The 20,679-nt window shown below is 37.5% G+C and overlaps 1 protein-coding gene across 5 annotated transcripts in view; it reads left to right on the top strand.

Annotated features, from left to right (window-relative positions):
• ncam1a (neural cell adhesion molecule 1a) overlaps window positions 1-20,679 on the top strand; it is a 481,923-nt gene that overhangs the window by 381,729 nt on the left and 79,515 nt on the right. For all 5 annotated transcript variants that reach the window (XM_074671801.1, XM_074671802.1, XM_074671803.1 and 2 more), the window contains 3 exons: window positions 7,905-8,055; window positions 17,341-17,525; window positions 17,748-17,841. In XM_074671801.1, the coding sequence (XP_074527902.1) occupies window positions 7,905-8,055; window positions 17,341-17,525; window positions 17,748-17,841 (430 nt within the window). The remainder of the gene's footprint in view (window positions 1-7,904; window positions 8,056-17,340; window positions 17,526-17,747; window positions 17,842-20,679) is intronic.

Below are 20,679 nucleotides of genomic sequence, written 5' to 3'. Positions count from 1 at the left end.
CACAATGATGAATGCTCCCTGAGAGGTAGTATTATGCTAAAGAGAACGGCCAAGTCTTTAAAGTGTGTCTTTATTTCATTGAGAGGAGCACTTTAGGCAGCAGCCGTATACTTGAACCAGATCATGCTCTGATTATAATAACCCGTCTGGCTGAATGGCTGAATGCCATTCATGTCAGCGATGTGAATAGAGCATTCAAGCTCACCTCTTACACTCACAAAGTCAGGAGGGATCAAGTGGCAGAGCTGTATTTACCTGAAGCTTGGAGCAAGGTTTTTCAGCCATCGCAGATACAAAGATTAAACCAGCAATCATTCACAACGCTCCCGATGGATGTAAATAACCAGAGCTGTGCACAAAATCAAATTAACACTTGAAACTTAAGGGTATCGACCGCAGGGATGTTAGTCCGGCTCCAAAGAAGTTCATATGTAATTAATTTGCTCCAGCAAATGTATGATTTAGTTTCCCAGACTGACAGACTCAAGCTTTTCATTTCACTTCAGCTTTCTTCAAAACGTTACGCTCGGTAAGAAACTTTGACAGGAAGCCACACAACTTCACTTTTACTGGACCAACTGTATTTTATTGACATGTCATGTTCAAAAAGTGCCCGTTGAAAATTCACAACAGTTACAGAATTGCTTAATCTTTTCTTAGCACATAATTTAACAATACACTCTGCCTTTTCTCCCATGCGCTGAAGCAAAAATTCCTTTTTGGAAACAAAATTCAAGTTTTTCAAAGTCATCAAACCAAAAAAAAGTTGGCATTAACCAAAGACATAAACCTAAGGCAACCTGCAGCAACAATATGTTACACTAAATATGCATCACATCTTGCAATAAAATCTATTATCAAATTCAAGTATTCTTTAAAAAAATTTGTGAAATTTCTCCAAATTTTGACATTTTTGCAGATAACAAAGTTTAAGGTTCAAAATCCTAAGGTTTTTTTTTCCAATGTAGAAAGTTTCAGAAATTTTTTCAGTTTTTCATTTTCATTTTTTTTATTCTTGCAAATTTGAGAAATTTCTAAGTTGTGTGTAATTTCATGAAGTTTTGACATTTTCTCCAATTCTAAAAATTTCTGCAAATTTTAAAATATTTTTAGGGGTTCATAATATTTTGAAAATGTTGCAAATAACAGAAGTTTTAGAAGTTTTTGCAAATTTTTAACTTTCTTTTTTTGCAAATTTGTGAAATTTTAAATTTGTGTAAAATTTCTCAAATTTACATTTTTTAAATTTGCAATTTTTTTGAAAATACTTTGAGTTTCATAATATTTTATTTAATTTTTTTGCAAATTTTTAAGTTTCAAATTTCTTTGAATTTTTTGTACATTTGTGAAATAAAGTTGTGTGAAGTTTATCAAAATTTTGACATTTTTGCAAATTTTAGAATTTTCAGCAAATTTTGGAAAATTTTTGAGGTTCAATATCTTCTGAAACTTTTGCAAATTTAGTACTTAACAGATTTTTTTATGTTTAATTTTTTAAGTATTTTTGCAATTTTTGCAAATTTGTGAAATATTTTTTTTCTTTAATTTATTGTCTTGAACTATAATCTTATTGCAGTTTTATTTCTGTAATTTCAACTCTGACCAATCTGTGTTAAAAACAAAACAAAACAAAATCTGTTTATATTTTGAAATCATTATATTTAGAAAATAAAAATGTTTTGCATATTTCTTGTGACTTGAATGCACTTTGAACCACACTTTCAAAATGTGTCTTATGGATAAAAGTGTACGGATTGGTATGTAGATGATCCAAAATTAGGCAAAAATACAGTAACAGGAAGTCAAAATAATTCAGCAAACGCATCATTCCATGTCACGTCTGTCAGGAAACCCAGTAACGTTTTGAGAGGTTGCAAATTTATTTTTTTTTCTGTAGCTTAGAAAACTTAACAGCAAGGATTTTATGTTGGTTTCCTGGAAATAAAACACATATACCGTTATTTTCTCATGCAGTATTTAGACATAATGCAGACAGTGAAGGCGTCTTATTTTAATAACAACGCGCAGTAATGCACTTGTTGCCTGCAGCTCTACATAAAAATCTCTTTCCTCTCCACTCAAACTGACTGAACATAACACAGACAGTGGTTTCATTGTCATCGTTCTGTTATTAGGGGAGCTGCTGAGTCCTCTGCAAACATAATTTCCAGGAGGTAGAGTTAGGGGATTAACCAAACACTGATTCAGACACTACCTGCTTCACCACTCGTCAGTTAAAAACTCCCTGGTAGCTTCAGAGCAGCAGAGTTTCCTGAATGTCAAAGTCTCTGACTTTAACTGACAGTGACCTCCTTTAAATGCTCTGCGCAGACTGTTTAATGTCTAAGGTACGTGCAGGTTCACCCTGAAGAGCCACATCCTGCAGGAAGATCCGGGCCCTGGATTGGAAGACGGTTATTAATCAGCCGTATTCTTGCTACAGCGGCCACATTGTTGGATCTGCTTGTCAGGCTCAGAGTCTGAAGCTCTTTGAGACACGGCTCTGCTTTCATCAGCCAGTCTGCCCTTTCAGCTGCAGTGAAAAAAAGAAGTTACTGGAAATGTATGTGAGGTGTAGCGATGATGACAGGATGTGCTTTTTCAGAAGCTCGACTTGAAACGAAAGCTCGAAACTTTCAGGGGTTAGCGACGGTGCAGGGAGGCTTGATCGGTCCAGCAGATGTTGATGTCAGATTAGGATGAAAGCAAAAACTGCAACAGCAGTCACATTTTTATGACTGTATCCGTGCTGACCGTGGCTGTTCACACAGAAGAGGAGGAGGAGAACAGAGAAAGCATGTTGAACAAATGAAGACGTCTGGGCTGTCGCTTGTTCGAGGGGTGAGGAGGCCATTCAGAGGAGCTGGAGTCTGTAATTAGAAAAGAAAAGGTGTGGCGGGAGATTTCTCTGTTAGGATACATCACTGAGCCAAACAATACAGGGAAAAATTACAGAGATGATACGAGATAACAGCAGAATTAGGAATCAGTGTGTGGAGCAGAGCAGGAGGACTACAGCCAGTTACAACCGATATTTATCAGTCATGCTCATTTTGATTTTGATTTAAAAACGAGCGCTTAGTCTCTTAAAATAAAAGGATTTAAAGTGATAGGCTGGATATTTTCTAAGTGACAGTAAACAACGTGAACATATTTATGGCAGAATCTCCCCGTTCTCACTCTGCTGCTTCGTATCACTCCGCCACGCTGCACCCACCGTCACTGCAAACTGCATGTTCCAGCCGGCTGCTTGTTGCACTGACAGACGATCAATATACATCAGAGCAGAGTTAAAAAGAAGCAACTCGCTGCCGCAGTGCTTTTAGCAACAACAAGATGAGAGTGAGAGTCAAACTGGAGCACGATGATGCAACAGAGTCGCTGCGACTGTGCAAGCTCACTCTGACAGGCTGTTTGGTTCAGACTCGGCGACATCTGGAAGAAAAGATCATCAAGGATCATTCTCAGAAACATGCCATGATTGGATTAGCATTAGCTGCCTTGTTGTTTTCTATTTTTGATCCATAAAACAGACAAAACATACTTTTTTCAATCCCGTTCATCTCTTTTCTCACGATGGCGCCGCTCTTTCTCTCTGAACTAAGCGACACATCCTCAGTTGGAGCGTGAGCTGCCTGAACTTTTCTGACTTACAGCGTCTCTCTGTGCCTCTGTCATCTCACATCTTCTCCTCATATCCATGCTGAGCTCTCGTCCAAAGAGAGCACCGCTCTCACCCACAGTAGTTTACGAGCAGGATTTTGATTGACACTTCCTCCAGATCCCGCCTCCCTCTGCTGAAAAACATAATTTACTTCTATAGATGTAGTAGGCGGTTGCGATTGACTTGACGTCTAAAGACATCTGTGACAGCCAATGAGCTAATCGTCAACAAGACCCTCAGAGGAAGCCTCATTTTACTTTATTTACCCCAGAGGAGAAATTCAGGAGGAGTCACAGCAGCAATCAAGAAAACCAAAAAATGGGCTAAGCTCCGTTAGCCATGTCTGTGAATAGCATGATGCTACGCTGCCTTCTGGTATTCTCTCTGTTGCTGGGTTAGCACAGCTAGCTCGTCCATCTTATTAGAGATAGATCTTACGTTCCCAATAACGATGGATGGAAGGACAGGTCCATGTCATCACTTCTTAGCTCACACCTGAGAACCAGCACGTCGTACTCACCTCCTTCTCCTCACCTTGTGGGGAAACATCCGGCCTAGCACCAGTTAGCATTGACATGGTACAGGCTGCTAACAGCTGATTACACATGTAAACAATGCAGCCATGGTTACATGTAGGATCTCCAGACAAACACAGGAGAAAAAATAGTTAAAATATCACTGCAGACACAAAAAGTTTGGTGCCGTCCAAATGCAGAGATGACAAAAAAGAGACGCAAAAATTACAAGAAACAGTTGTGCTCAGAGCTTTTTGCCATTTTTTTGGCCATCATCGTGGGTATGTCTCACCTCCCGGTTATAAAGTATATAATGGAAGACGTTTTTGCAGACTGTAACATCACTAACCCTCTCCTTCACAACGCTATCTGCCATGCTAACCGCTAACAGGCTTTCACTGTACAAGTTCAAGCCTGCAGATTTGCATGTACCCTCTTTATTTTCAGCACAGGATCTTATATGAGCAGCTGTTCCCACTCCTCATGTTATATTCCAGGAACTCAGGTCTGACACTAATGCTGCATTAACATCTTTTACAGAGTCAGGAGAGCTTCCCGAGGTACAGAGGTGATGAAATATAGAAGCGGCACATATGAAAAGGAGAGCTGTGTTTTGTTCCTGCATCCCTGACAGACGCAGCCTGCGCAGATGGCAGCTGGCAGCCTCTCTCCGACAGTTGTACCGAGTGTTTGACAAGAGAAACACATGTATTGACAGGTTACATAACGGAGAGCGCCAGTGTCTGCCCTGCACCGCGCCGACACGCAGCGACTACAAACAGGAGAAACTGTGAAAAATAATTCCTTTTATGCGTCCACACTTCTTTTTAATGAATTCAGCGACGAACGGGAGCCGTATAATTAAAATGATTCATTCAAATTAATGAATAAATCTTGTACAAAGGTCCGCCTGTTCACTTCTACCTCTGTTGTATCATAAAGGATTCGTCTCCATTAACCTTCTCCACGTTCCTACAGTGTGCTGTGTCACCGCGGCAAGACAAGATTAATGCTGCCCTTTCAAAATGTTCCCGGACACTCCCTCACATCTTCAGTAAACAGCAGAAACGTTTCTGCCACATCTGCAGCCCCCGTCCTCTCAGGATGATAACGCTTCGTACTGCCAATACAACATTTTTTTTATCACACACGAACGCTGAATTCCTGGAATATTAACAGAAAGTCATGGCAGCCAGAACGGAGGTGTGTGTTCCCTGTTGGTTTGGGCTGTGTGTTGCCCAGAGGCTGTTCAGGAGTCAGGAAAGCCTCAGTGTTTATAAAGCCTGCTACATGGTGCCTCCTTTTCATTATTGATGTTCTGATTTTTTTTGTAGCAGCAAATTTTCAGGAATTCATCTAGATTACCGCCCTGGTAGGGAGGCTATCTTCGCAGCTTGTTGTTTGTGAAAATATTCAGAAATCAAAGCAGAAAACCAAATCTTTTTGAACACATACAGATAAAACGAGGTCAAAGCACATTATTTAAAAAAAAAAAAAAACGTCCAGAGGAGTCATCTCCTGGATTCAAATGTCAGCCGGGCTCAGAGCTTGTCCTGAATTAAGGTGTCCTTCCTCGAGCTGCCCTTTCACGAAACATGTTCAACAAAGCAGGCAGGGCATTGAAGGAGAGCTACTAATGGAAATAAAACCAAGGTTTAACAAGCTATTTGTCCAAACTGCAATTAGAGCAGCTGTAAACCTGCAACTACGCTGCTAAATGGCAGAGCAGAAATCGACGTGCTGCAGGAGTTTGTAGTTTATTGGTTTGTTCACTCGCTCAGGGTCAGAGCAGGGATGGTGTCTTAGTTTATTTCATATTTATCACATAAAAAGTGACTTTTAACTGTTCAGTCCCTGTGAGGAGTTTCTAAGTGATCTTTAAAAAGTCTCCCTTCTAGATATCTGCCTGATCCTAATTCACACTTTAAAATGAGATTATCAGCATCAGTTTAGATTATTTCGACCCGATCAGGTTGAGCAGGACTGCATTGATTTACAGCACATCTAAGTCTCCACGACGACACCACGCCAGCTGATGAAGTTTACTAGAAAGAAGAGTGATCTGTGTTTTTCTCTGCTAAAACCGATTTCTGTGTTTAATTTTGTAGTGATGGTAGACACTGGAGTTTAACTGTTGAACAGAAAAAGGACAGAAGAGCAGAAGAAAGATAAAAAGGAGAGAGAAAGAGCACAAGCTAAAGGCTAAAACACAAGCTAAAGGCTCAAACATGCACGAAAGGCTTGAACACTATCTCAAGGTGAAAACACGAGCTAAACTCTAAAACACAAGCTAAAGGCTAAAACATGAGCTAAAGGCTAAAACATGAGCTAGAGGCCTAAACATTGTCTAAAAGTTAAAACATCAGCTTAGGGCTTAAACACAATCTTGAGGCTAAAACGGGAGCTCAAGGCTAAAACAGGAGCTACAGGCTTAAAAAAATGAACTTAAGGATTAAATTCCATCTAAAGCTTAAACATAAGCTTAAGGCTAAAACACAAGCCAAAGGCATAAACACGAGCTACAGGCTTAAACCCTATCTAAAGGTTAAAACATGAGCTTAAGGCTAAAACACGAGCTAAAGGCAAAGTGCTAAAACACAAGCTAAAGACTACAACACAAGCAAAAACCAGAGCTAAAGGCTTAAACATAAGCTTAAGGCTAAAACACAAGCTTAAGGTTAAAACATGAGCTTATGGCTTAAACACAAGCTAAACGCTTAAACATAAGCTTGAGGCTAAAACGCAAGCTAAATACTTAAACATAAGCTTAAGGCTAAAACACAAGCTTAAGGTTAAAACATGAGCTTAAGGCTAAAACACAAGCTACAGGCTCAAAATATGAGTTAAAGGCTAAAACTCTTCCTAAAGGTTAAAAAATGAGCTTAAGGCTAAAACACAAGCTAAAGGCTAAGAGCTTAAACCCAAGCTAAAGACTACAATACAAGCCAAAACCAGAGCCAAAGACTAAAACACAAGCTAAACGCTAAAACATGAGCTAATGGCAGGACATAACCAGGATTCACTAACTTTACACGTTACAGACACGTCACCCTGCTCTGACATCAGTGTAGCTATTATTAGCTGTAGCCACCGCTATAGCATCATTAGCTAGATCGTTTTGTCCAAGATTTTAAATATAACCAATAATTCAAAACATGGCTGATATTAACGTGGAGTAGCAGAGGATTGGATACCTGATAAAAACATGGGAATCATTATAACCAAAGGCTAAGGGGGAAGTTTGGATTGGCCCTAAATCTAAGCCAGATTCAACTGACAAGTCCAGATTCAAAGCTTCATTTTCAGACTTTGAGAGCAATAATTGTCGTGGGTTGTTGAGTCACAAGTCTCGGCTCAGTATCCACACTAATTGTAATTAACAAAACTGTAACAACACCTAACAGCCTGCGCAGGATTTAACTTTATTTTCTTCTATCTCTGACTTCTGGGTTCACCTGTCAGTTTAACATCTTCATCACATTTTAGAGAGAGCAGGATCTCACTTCATTCCTCAGTACCTCTCCAGGTTGTGTTTTCATCCCAGTCAAACTCTAATCACGTCATCTTTGCCTTCCAGGTTTGTTGTTTCTCCCTTGAAGGTCTCCGTCTCTACACCAGAAATAACAAAAGTGTGACAAACAAAGGAAACGCTCAGGGAGCAGTGAGACGTGCCTTCATTTCTCTGGAATCATAAGTAATGATTCTCCTCTGTCTTATCTCTGCAGAGCGTTGATAGGAATATCGTGGTGCGCAGCCATGCACGCGTGTCCTCCCTGACCTTGAAGAACGTCCAGTTCACGCACGCCGGCCTCTATCTCTGCAGCGCCACCAACTCCATCGGACAGGACGACCAGCTCATGTTCCTGGAAGTCCGCTGTAAGTCACACAATATGTTTTATGATTTACTCTTTACTTTTCAGAATTTATCAGTCGGCCCTCTTTAACACACAGGAGGAAAAGAGATGAAGCAGGAAAGCTGTGTGCGCTCGACTGACTTTATCAAATGTATTCATTTTATGCACCAGGTGAAGATTTTGTCTTATGTAGCAAAATTAGTTAAAAAAACACCTGTCAGGGCTGTTTCCAAAATAACATTCAGGTCCAGCTACCTTTTATTGATGGGTAATTTTTATTGTGAGGAAAATAAAAACATTTATAAGTCCCAAAATTTGCAAAAAGTACAGATATTTGCCAAAATTTCTAATTGAATTTTGACAAATTTGCCATAAAAGATTGTTAAAAAATATTTCTTTATAAAATGCAAAAGTAAAAAAAACAACAACAATTTAATTAAACTGTTTTAAAATGTCAATGATTTACAAAAAATAATGTGAATTTAAAAAAGTTCAAAAAGTAATACATTAAAAAAATTCAATACAGTTTTAAAATGTCAAAAATGTGTAAAATTTGAAAAATTAATAATTTTTAAAAAGTTCAATTTTTGGGGGGACATTTGAAATAAATTTGAAATTTTTAAATTAAAAAAAAAAAAAAAAATTCAAATTTCTACCAAATTATTCAGTTTCAAAATTTCAATAACTTACAAAAAAATGACATTTGAATTTAAAAAGTTCAAAAAATAATAATTTAAAAAAAAATCCAAACAGTCTTAAAATTTCAAGAATTTGTAAAATTTGCAAAAAAAAAATAATTGAAAATACTGAAATTTTGCAAAAGTTAAAAAAAATCCTAATTTAAAAAAAATTAGCAATATTGTTTTTTTTTAGAGGAATTCTTGAATTTGATAACACTTTTTGATATTATCAGACAACTTACAAATTTTTGTTGTTTGGTTAAGTTCTTGCGATATATGGAGCAAGTATATTGATTAGGTGTGTTGGCAGTTAAATGAATCCATTCACACAGAAATAAAATATGTATTTATTCTCAGGTTTGCCTTTTTGTAGATTTAGTTATCTTCCCAGGGCTGTAAAACTTGAGCCACAGGTTGCAGACTGGTGTAAAGGAACTACAGGGGCCATAATTGTACCTTTGCCGCATTAGGCGTAGAGTGCAAATTATTCCTTGTGCTCTTTTATTTCTTCTATTTCTGCCACATTCTGCTTTGTTGGGACTCAGCACCTTTTAAATTTTGCTCCTTTATGCAAATATGGCAAAATATTTCATTTATTGAAGTGCTTGGAGGCGTTCACATCTATTTAAGGTCAACAGCAACAGCTATCTTTGATAATAGAAGAGAGACACTTTTTTCCTGTTTGTGCTGGTCTTTGTGGGTGTAATTACCTTAAATTATCTCAGAGAGTGAAGTAAAGAGTCAAAATTAAGCCAAATTTGAGCTTCAGGAAGGTTTTTATGCCTTTGTGTTGTTTTTGGGATCAGCGGCACACATTTCAAGCACATTTGAAGCGTATTAGCTGAGCATAATGAAGGCTGGATGGTGTTGGGTATAATCTGAAATCCGCTGAATATTACCGGTAAAAACAGATAAATAAAGCCAATGAACGCCTAATTGGATTAATATGCCCTGCTCTCAACGCAGCAGCAATTTGCTGTGATACAATCAGGACACGGCGTTGATAGAGCCGTTTGAAGGGGCTGCGGTTGGCTCCAGTAATCAGCGAGTAATCAGGTAGCTGATTCACTGTTGCCAAGCAATTATTGATAAGAAAAAGGTGCTTTGTCTTGAGCGCGGTTCTCACTCTCTGTCCTCTCTATCACCACTCGCCCACTCGCACAATAAAGACCTTATCTAGGCGTGGAACTTCCTATCTGCTGCACAGCGTGATCCCATTAGCAGGGCTGAGTGTGTCTGTGGGCGCTGCTGAAGGACTGATAGCAAAGTGTTAATTTCTTGTCAGTTTGAGCTCAGATTTCTCACTGGTCTGAGAGCGTTTTGCATGAAAGTCCAACGAAGAATCTGTTGGAGCTGCACGCAGGTCACGTCACCCAGGAATCCCTCCCAAGGTTAAACTGATTTACACTCTGACACCTGTAGATCAAAACTGAAAGCTCCTGCTTCACTGCAGCAGACATTTTGTTCTCAGATGAAGCGACTGTCTGTGAATAATTCAGCTTTTGGATTCAATATCCGACATATCTGAGCTTCTGGTTGCCGGCAAGTATGTGGATCACTCATTTCACATATCGACCAAAAGTGCCTCATCAGCTGGTCGTGTTTTTGCCGCCAGAACAGACACTTGAGACCTACAAAGGCATTAGAAGAAGCATCTACAGCCACATCATCCAATCAATCATCAATCAATCTCAAACTGAAACTTCTTCATGGAAAAACCAGGGCCTGTGTCCACGTTCGTTTCAGTTACATCCCTTTCAAGACATATAAGAAAACCAACATGGGGAAACACAGAAATGGGATTAAAGTCAAGTCTATTCCAGACTATTCCCAACAGGGGGCGTAGTTTGAGATCGAGAAAAAAACACTTAAGCATATAAGCACATGATAACAGCGTTCAGTCCAGGGTAGTGTGTGTGTAATGTGACCTCCTCTGTGTGTAAGCCCATGGACTTAGAATATCCAAATGGCTAAAAAGTTAGGCGATCTTAAACTAAGTAAATGCGGGGGTGTTTCCAAGCCTAATGTAGAAAACCTCAAAAACAAAATTAGCAACAGTTCTTTTGACTCCATGAAAAACTCTTAAAGCAGTTTACAAACTCCAAAATTTCACCACACACATCTTGAAGGCCCCAGATGAACGGACGGCCGAACAGGCGCTGTAATCCTGCTGTTAGCACCTGTAATGAGGGATTACACCTCCGTTAAATTTGATGCTCTTTTCATTTTGTCATAATAAAAAATACTGTACATGTGATGTCACAGTTTGTTTGTTTTTTTATTTTTATTTTAATGTGGAAACTTTTATTTTTATTTTTATAGTTATTTTTTAAACATTGTTTAAGCCACATAAATTTGCAAAATTGTCAGAAATGTGCCAAAAATTCTAATCTTAAATTTTTAAAAAAATGCCAAAATTTCAGAAAAATGTACTTTTCAAAATATGCAAAAGTAAAAAAAAAAACAATTTAATTTAAAAATTTCAGACAATTTAAAATATTTTTGATATTTCAATAATTTACAAAAAATAAATTTGAATTAAATAATAAAAAAAAATCCAACCAAGAGTCGTTTTTCTTTCTGTGCTGCTCGACAGGTTCCTGAAAGTTGAGCCAAGCTTCACCCTCATTAATGAAAAAGCTTCATCTGTTTGCAATTCCGTATTACTTTAGTTGTTTGTCTTCTTTTGCACTATGTCTGTTAGCCGCTTTGATTAGCTTCTTCCACTTGCTACCTTTAACATACAAAGTAACATGTGCACTGGGCGCACTGTGATTGGTTGATGTAACTACACTTACTCTCCACCCAGAAATGTCCCACACCAACCAAAACATTAACACCCAGGCAGAGGAGAGGGTTGAATGCTGACACAGACACTGACACACATGTATAAAAGCCCATAGGAGACGAGTGAGTCGTATTATCTCTGTAAAATTTGACGTTCTATTTTTAGGACAAAAGTAAAAAATAAAATAAAATAAAATAAATAATTTTAAAATTTCTGATTTTTTTTTTATATTTCAATAATTTACAAAAAATAAATTTTGAATTAAATTTAAAAAAAAATCCAAACAATTTTAAAATTTCAAAAATGAGTAAAATTTGAAAATAGTAATTTCAATTAATTTAATTTTAAAATATCAAATAAAATATTTTAAAATTATCAGTTTTGGGGGAACATGTAAAAAAACATGAAATATTTAAATATTGCACAAGTAAAAAAAAATAATAATTTAAAAAAACTGCAAAAAATTTCACATTTTTGGAAGAATTCTTGAATTTGATAACACATGTTTATCTTATCAGACAGTGGCTAATGTCTTGCTATATATCACTTATCATGAGCAAGTATATTGATTTGGCTTGTTGGCAGTTAAATGGGTCCATCCACACAGAATTAAAATCTGTATTTTCTTTCAGATTTGCCTTTTCGTAGATAAAGTTATTTTACCAGGGTGGTAAAATCCTCTTTTCAGCCATTAACCTGACTCGTACATACCACTAATCCATTTTAATTTTGTCGTTTGTACAAATGGCTGGACATGCATACAGACCCTGGTCTATACCGTCCATTTGCAGAGGCTGAGAGTGTCCCAAAAATACAAAGGTGCAGAAAGAAAGAGTTGCTCCAACAAAGTGAGGCTGTGTATTTCTGCCAACATGCCAAAAACAACACTCAAAGCTGTGTATTATTAGCAGAACCCAGAGGGAAATGATTATGTACCTATAGGTAATTATTGCAGCAGGAGTCTGGGCTGTATGAGCATTAATGAAGGAAAGACTGGCTAAAGTACTTTTAGCTGCTGGAGACTGCCGCTAAACAGCAGCAGGTCAAAGACTTTAAGAAACCTGCCGGATGAGGGAATTCATTTTCAGAGCTCTTGTGCAGAGATGCTTTGTTGGAGTTTAACAAAAGAGCAAAGATGCTGCGTGCTTTGGGCTGAGGCGAACAAGGCAGAAAAAAAAGAAAATGTTACAACAAAAATGAAACACATCAAGAGAAAAGATTTTATCTTCCATTCAAAAAGACGGACGGTGTGTTCGTCCAATCAGAAGCTGCTCAGGTAGCCAGCAGTGCCTAACTTTACTGTTTTCTTTTCTGTTTGTTTTTCTTTTGTGTTGTTGTCACAGTATTTCTTTTGTTGGTTTTGTTGTCTTTTCATTTGCCATGTTTTCTTTTTTTATTGGTTTTAGTTGGATTTTTTACTTCAGGGTCACTGTATTTCATCATCAACTTTACAGCAGTTTCACTAAAAACATTTGGGATATTTCACTAACTCAACTGCAGGATTCTAAAAAAAATTACCTGTAAGGGATTATTTAAATTAGATTTGGGTTCTTTTTGTGCAACTTAAGCGCTGAGTTAAAACCCATCAACCAAACATACATAAGAAAAACAAAATTCTCTGTAACAAAACTTTAAATAACTGCCTCTTCACATTTAAAGACAATGGTTTTAGCAAAATAGTTTTTGTTGTGGCGTTTTTGTAACCGTGGGTAGAGACTCGAGAGCCGCGCACCTGACTTGGCAAGTTAGCACAAGCTAATCATGAGTGTTCGATACATACCTGGTTAGCAGAAAGCTAACTCACGTCACTCTTCATTGAATGCTGCTCTACAAGTTCCTGAAAGCGAGTGAAAGTCGAGTCAAGTTTCACCCTCGTTTAGGAAAAAAGCCTTATCTAGTGTCACAATGGTTGTTTTTCCTTCCTGCGTGCTACGTCCGCTATCGTAGCCGCTCTGATTAGCTTCTTCCACTTGCTACCTTTAACATACAAAGTAACTTGTGCACTGGGTGAGCTGTGATTGGCTAATGTAATTACACTTCCTCTCCACCCGAAACAACCAAAACATCAACATCCAGGCAGAGGAGAGGGTTAGATGCTGACACAGACACTGACACTCATGCATAGAGGCCCATAGAAGACTATTAAGTCAGATTAATCCTGTTAAAGTTGACATTCTATTTTTAGGAAAATCCTGCAGACTCTGCATTCATGCAGATCTGCAAACCAACAAGTTGTCAGTGCTGGTTCTGAGTTGTTTTTCTTTCTGTGCTGCCCTACAAGTTCCTGAAAGTTGAGCCAAGCTCCACCTTTTTTTAGGAAAAAGCTTCATCTGTTTGGAGTTTTACTTTGGTTGTGTTTTTCTTCCTCTGTGCTACGTCCGCTAGCATAGCTGCTCTGATTAGCTTCTTCCACTTGCTACCTTTAACGTACAAAGTAACTTGTGCACTTGGCGCGCTGTAATTGGCTGATGTAACTACACCCAGGCAGAGGAGAGGGTTAGATGCTGACACAGACACTGACACTCATGCATAGAGGCCCATAGAAGACTATTAAGTCAGATTATTCCTTTTAAAGTTGACATTCTATTTTTAGGACAATCCTGCAGACTCTGCATTCATGCAGATCTGCAAACCAACAAGTTGTCAGTGCTGGTTCTGATTCTGAGCTTCTTATGGTCTTGAGCACCTATAGAAAAAGTAGGAATGCCCGGACTGCCAGAAAAAGTCTAATAATGAAGTCATGTGTTGTTCAGCTCTTGCAACTTCATTAAGGGTTAATTCCGCTCTAACGGCGCATGAGTTTGTATTTTCTTTAGCTCCAGCTCTGAGATTAAACACCATGTGTATATTTTCCAAGCAGAAGATACATCCCTGTTATTCACAAACATGTCAATAACCTCACCTAGACCTGACCGGGGGAGCTGCAGAAATCAAACAGGCAGGTCACAGCCCTGCAGGGAGTCAATGAGGCCCAAAAGCAGGATTGATAGAAGGAGCTGGAGTCTAATCAGAGCTGCAGGCGGTGGAGCATCCATCGACTCAGCCTCGTCCATCACTCCCTGCCGCTGCACTCTGCGTGCTTTTTTTTCAGGATGCAGGGTCAGGAGCAAAGCCCCGGCAGTGTCAGGGGCCACGGCGTTTCACAGCACTCAGGAGGAGGAGGAGAGTACTTCAGCGCTCTCAGAAAACAGTGCTCAGCCATGTGAGCCCGATGTAATAAAAGGAAACAATGCAGGAAGCGTCATCTCCCGTTACGACCGCTTCTTTTCAGTGATGAGTTTAAGAAATAAAAGAAGAGCTCCGACCATCTGCTATCGATTTTATTCACTGAGCGTGGTATTACAGGGCTAAATGGACAGTAGCATGAAAAGATCTGTGTGTTTTTATGTCTGCAGGTATAAAAAACTCAGCTCATCATGATTTATTTAGTTATTTTCCTCCAAAGCCCTCACCTTCTCCCTGCTCCCTCTGTGTGGATAACGCATACACACAGAGAGCAGGTCTTTCAAAACCAACAAGAAAATCAGCAAATTTCCATCCATGAGACTTTAAGCTGTTTTAATCCCCGGACAGGAGCATCTAACTGCAAAAGATTTACTCTTTCTAACAAAAAACAGGCAGAAAAGACGTTAAATGTCCCATAACACCGGCACAAATGGTCTTAAAGACAAACCCTGAACGTTTCGATGAAACAGGAAAATGATCTTAGCCTAAAGACTTCACTTAGCATTTCTCCACCATTAAGACTAAAAGTTTTGTCAGCACTATCATAATTGCTCCAGCTGGCATTTGCAGCATGTTTGAAACTCTTTTTCTGATTACAAAGATTTGTAAATGAAGTCTTTTTTTAGAGGAGATAAGATCTGGAGGAAATGCAGAGAAAAAGAGCTCCAGGGGAAAAGAAATATTCCCATAATTCACAGCTCCAGTGGTCGAGGACACTCTCTCCAAGCTGACTGATTTCTATCAGAGCTGTTCATTTATAGATCTGATGACTTCACTGATAATGTGAGTTAAAATAAGCTGAGGGGATATGGGCTTGTTTTTCACACCACAGACTCAAGAGTTAGCGCTGTGGGTATATACATATACATATATGTTATACATTTTATTTCCAAAGCAATTTCCTAGACACTCAAAGACACAGTAGATGAAGCAACACATAAAACAACACACAACAACAAAACACAAATGAAAAAATAGCAAAATAAGAAAAACACATATTCATTTGAAAGTCAGTCATACAGATAAAGTAATTTCATTTTTATTTATTTATTTATTTATTTATAATCATATTTCGTTTTATTGTATCTGATAATTTTTGATTTGCTTTTAAATTGAATTTTAATATTTTATTTTGATGTTTTTTCTCTATAAAGCCTTTGCTGTATGAATAAACTTGCCTTTCCTTGCCTTATTTATTTATTTTTTCATAATTAAAAAAAGATTCAATTCAAATTTCAAATTACTAATTGAGTATTATAATAAAACTTCAGTTGAAGAAAAAGTTAAGTCACAAAAGAAAACAAGTTTTAAGAAGAGATCTTTAAACTGTCACTAAATAAGTAAACTCTACTCCTCATGAAGGCTGTCCATCAATGCCCAAGTTGTTTATAATTGTCAATACGTGTTATCAAATTCAAGAATTCTTCCAAAATATTACAAAGTTTTGCAAAATTTTGAAATTTCAAAACTGCATAAAATTATTGCATTTTTTTCATTTGACAATTTTATTTTAACTTTTGCAAAATTTGGATTTTTCTTTTTTTTTTTCAAAAGTCAAAATAGATTAAAATTTTTACAAAAATTTCAATTGTTTTTTTTAATTTTGTTTTTTTTTTGACATGTTAAAAATGTTTGAAACTTTTGAAATTATCTTTTTTTTTTAATTTTGCAAATTGTCAAAAAATGTCTGAGTTGGCAATTTTTTAAATTCAACATTTTTTCTATAATTCTTTTTTTTAGGATTTAAATTTTTTCCAAAGTCTTAAAATGTTAAAACTTAAAAAAAAAAAATTCTGCAAATTTTTGAAGTTTTATTTTTTTTCCAAAATGTTTGAAAATTTAAAAATTGGAAGTTTTGTCAATTTTTTTGAAAGTTCTACAAATTTATTTAGATGGAAAATGTTTTTATTTTTTTTAAGTCAATTTTACAATAAAATTTAAAAAACCCAGACATCACATGTACAATCTCATTTATCCAAAAAACTTCTTGTTTAGATGATTATTTGCTAGATTTCAACTGTGTATAGAATTAAATACACTTTATATTGTTTATTGGGAAGGTAAGGTAGATTTAAAGGCTCCAGACTGACTCTGATCCAGGTGAGCTGAGGCTCCCCACCTCCATACACATTAAACAAAACCGTCCTGAAGAGGTGAGACTTGTCGGCAGCCGTAAATTGACCTGGTGATGGCTGATGAAGGTATTAAAACTGCTGGCCAGACTTTAAAGTTTAACCACGAACAGTGTGAAACATTTTATGACAGTGTTTTAATTTTTCTCACCTTCTACCTCCTCAGTGAAGCGCTCTACCTTTAATTCACTTCTACATTTCATCTTACATTATTTCAGGATGTGTGAACTCTGGTACAGCAGATTCAGCTCTGTACTTAATTATGTTCAGTGAAGTGTAGATGTACTTTTCCATGTTGGTACTTTCTTTTTGGCACCCTACACGAGCTCTGAGAAGAAGACCTCAGACCACATCACTGCTCCTACACGTCGCCTTAAGCAGAAACACTGAGAACAAATCTAGAGACAAACTCCAACACCTCCCTGATCTGGACACTGCGCTGTGGTCTTAACCATCTCTGCTGCTTTGTGTGTTTCCTGCAGTTGCTCCAAAGATCATGGGTGATGTGGCGTGGTACACGTGGGAGGGAAACCCCACCAACATCAGCTGTGAGGTGGAGGCTCATCCTGGAGCATCTGTGGTTTGGTACAGGGACGGACTGCCGCTGCCTCACGCCAACATCAGCAACGTGAAGATCTACAACACACCGACCGTCAGCTACCTGGAGGTCAGATTCAGAAAACTCCCACAATCCTCAGCAGATATCTCAGTTCCTGCTAAATGACTGGATGAAAGTTTTTAATGTTTTTTTTTGATAATTCACATGTGATGATTACATCCTACAGTCAAGATCTGCTTCCGTCGTCATCGGCAACGACAAAAGCTTCTGAAAGCATGACATCACTGACCTCGTGTTTCTCACTTTCTTGTGTTTCGCTCTGTCTCACAGATTATCCCGACTCAGAACGACTTTGGCAGCTACAACTGCACGGCGAACAACGTGATGGGCACTGAGTCCAAGGAGTTCCTCCTGATCCAAGCAGGTTTGTTCACCTGAGATGAAGCGATCTTTATTTATGGGATAATTAAAGGAGAAATCTGCCTGAAAGTGGCTGGAGACACCTCCTCTGAGCTCCTGCGTTATCGCTCCTCATGCAAAGAGACGGGCTTGGCCAGAGGTCCAGCGCCGCCTGAGGCTAACCGCCGGCGACGCTGAAGCTCTGATAAGTGGAGGACGTCAGGTGAAAGTTAACAGGTTCTCATGATAACATTAATTTACATGCTTCAAGAAAAGAGGTAGAAATTAAAAAACGCTCCTGCTGAAAACACAGGAAGGCAGCACACTGAATTGGTCTCATAGCGGGAAAATTATTGTTTTTTCTTCTAGTTTTTTTGGGGTGATCCCAGACTTTCTCTGACAAAACAGAGAAAAACACCTGAGGTTAACAGCTCTGACAGTTTTTGAATTTGTCTCTGTTGGTGTGAGAATTAACTCTGCGTGTTGGGCTTGTCGATTGGTGAATCAGTTTTTCAGCTGCCAAATTTTTTAGCACATTTTAACTCAAACCACTCAGAGTCTCTTGGGATAACGGGGTATGGGCAGTGTGTTAAAAATCCAGGAACTGTATCATGGTTACCTGCTGTTTGTTTTTCTTCAACATGAACACACTCATTAGCCCAGCAACCACCTGTAGCATCACGTTTCTACCTGGGAGAGACAGGAGAGCTGTGTATTCTGCCCCTGCTCTCCTAGCGTGACAGATAAAACTCAGATTCAGATGCATCTGGTTGAAGTTGTACTCAGAAAAACGCTGTTAAAATTCACACACAAAGAAATGAATATCAGTCTGACAGAAGAGATTTAAATTCCAACACATATAACTTATTTTAAGTCTCTTTAAGTCTCAAAATAAACAACAACAAAAAAACATGGCACTAGCTTGATGCTAATGTACATAGCAAATTACATAGACATGCTGCAGGTTAGCATATATCAAACCTGACAGATCCCCAACTTTCATCACAGGAAGAACTTCCAACAAGAAGAAAAAAGGAAAATGTGCAGTAACCACTTTCAGACACCAGATGTCTCACTTCTATCATCAACATTTAACAGACAACACACTGTGACTTGACATTTTAGCACAAGCTAACCACAGGTATTTGACACACACCTGGTTAGCAGAAAGTGTGTTGCTCTCAAACTTCCCGAAAGCTTCACCCTCGCTTAGGAAAAAGCTTTATCTGTTTGGAGTTTGGTTTTTCTTTGGTTGTTTTTCTTCCTCTGTGCTAGGACCACTGTCATAGCCACTCTGATTAGCTTCTTCCACTTTCTTAGCAACACTCAAAGTCACTTGGTGCTGAGCTGGTTGTCCCGATACAACCAAAACATCAACATCCAGGCAGAGGAAGGGTTTGAGGCAGACACAGACACTGACACACATGTATAGAGGCCCAGAGGAGACGATTGAGCAGGATTATTCCTGTAAAAGCCAACTTTTTATTCTTTAGGAAAATCCTGCAGACTCCACCTTTAAGATCAGAGGAGAACACGTTACTGTCTTTGTTCAAGTTTGTGCTTCACCCTCCAAAAACATTTTTCACGACAGAGATGGTCTTTAAACAGTCAGAAGCTTTGTAAGGTGCAAGAATTGATGTTTACATGTTCATTGGACTTTGATTTATCCTGAGACATTAAAAAGATGATCAGAGAGATTATCACAGAGACACTGTATCTGTAGAGCAGAGTAACCTTTCTGTTTGGGATGTTCATGAGCAGCTTTTGGAAACACTGCAAAAACTGAAATCTTATCAAGTGTTGTTGTCTTATTTTAAGTAAAAATAGTCTTGTTATACTTGATATGAGCCACATTTAACTAACCACTCCAGAAAAAAATGTCTTGTTTTAAGTTGTTTAAAGACAAAAAAAAGGTCTGAATTGCTGTAACAAGTAAACAAAATCTGCCAATGGAACGAGAAAAAACTGCTCAATAATTTGCTTAAAACTAGAATAATGTAACCTTTCTCTTGGCATTTGCAGATTGTTTTTTTTTTTTTTTTTTACTTGTTACAGGCAATTCAGGCCTCATTTTTCTCTTAAAACGTTTAACTTTAATTGTTTTTATTGCAAGGGATTTAAAGTCTATTTGAATTTTAAATTAAAATTTAAAAAAAAGCAAAAACTTAATTCATTCTTGAGGGTAAATAAAATGAAAGGCACATAAAGCAGTAAACAGTGATAACAACATGTACATTAAATTTTAAATTTTGTCTACTGTATAAAAACCATTTGACATAATAATAATAATGATAATAATAATAATAATAATAGTAATAATAATAATAATAATAATAATAATAATAATAATAATAATAATAATAATAATAATAAATTAATTAATTAATTAATTTAATAATGAAAAATAAATAATGAATTAATGTATAAATACATTGTAAATAATTGTAATATTAAATAAATAAATAAATAAATAAATGAATAAAATATCTAAATAAATATTTGGGTCTTATTGTTGTTGGAGCTCTAAGAAAAGAAAATAAACAAATCAGAAAAGCTCCTCAAACAGTAGAAACAACCCAATCAGGTTGTACTCAGTTCACCATATTTTTAATGAGATAGAGTTTAAAAAACAAAAGTTTTGCCAAACAGTTGAGAGGCAAGCTGAAGGGTTAAATAACTTTGAATAAGACATTTTTGTGGACTGTTTGTGTGCTCATAAGTACTAAAAGACATTTTCTACTGAAAATCAGACAAAAAAAACTTGATAAGATTTCAGTTAAATAATTTCGGATCCTGCACAGAATGGTACCTCCTCCACACCACTGACACAGAAACCACGGACAGTCCTCCAGGTCCACTCTCC

This window comes from Halichoeres trimaculatus, unplaced genomic scaffold, assembly GCF_033239565.1.
Source record: "Halichoeres trimaculatus isolate MK-OKI-2021-1 unplaced genomic scaffold, fHalTri1.1 fHalTri1_scaffold_6, whole genome shotgun sequence".
Lineage (NCBI taxonomy): Eukaryota > Metazoa > Chordata > Actinopteri > Labriformes > Labridae > Halichoeres > Halichoeres trimaculatus.
Note: the sequence above shows the minus strand (reverse complement) of the source record. Positions and strands in the feature narration are given on the sequence as shown.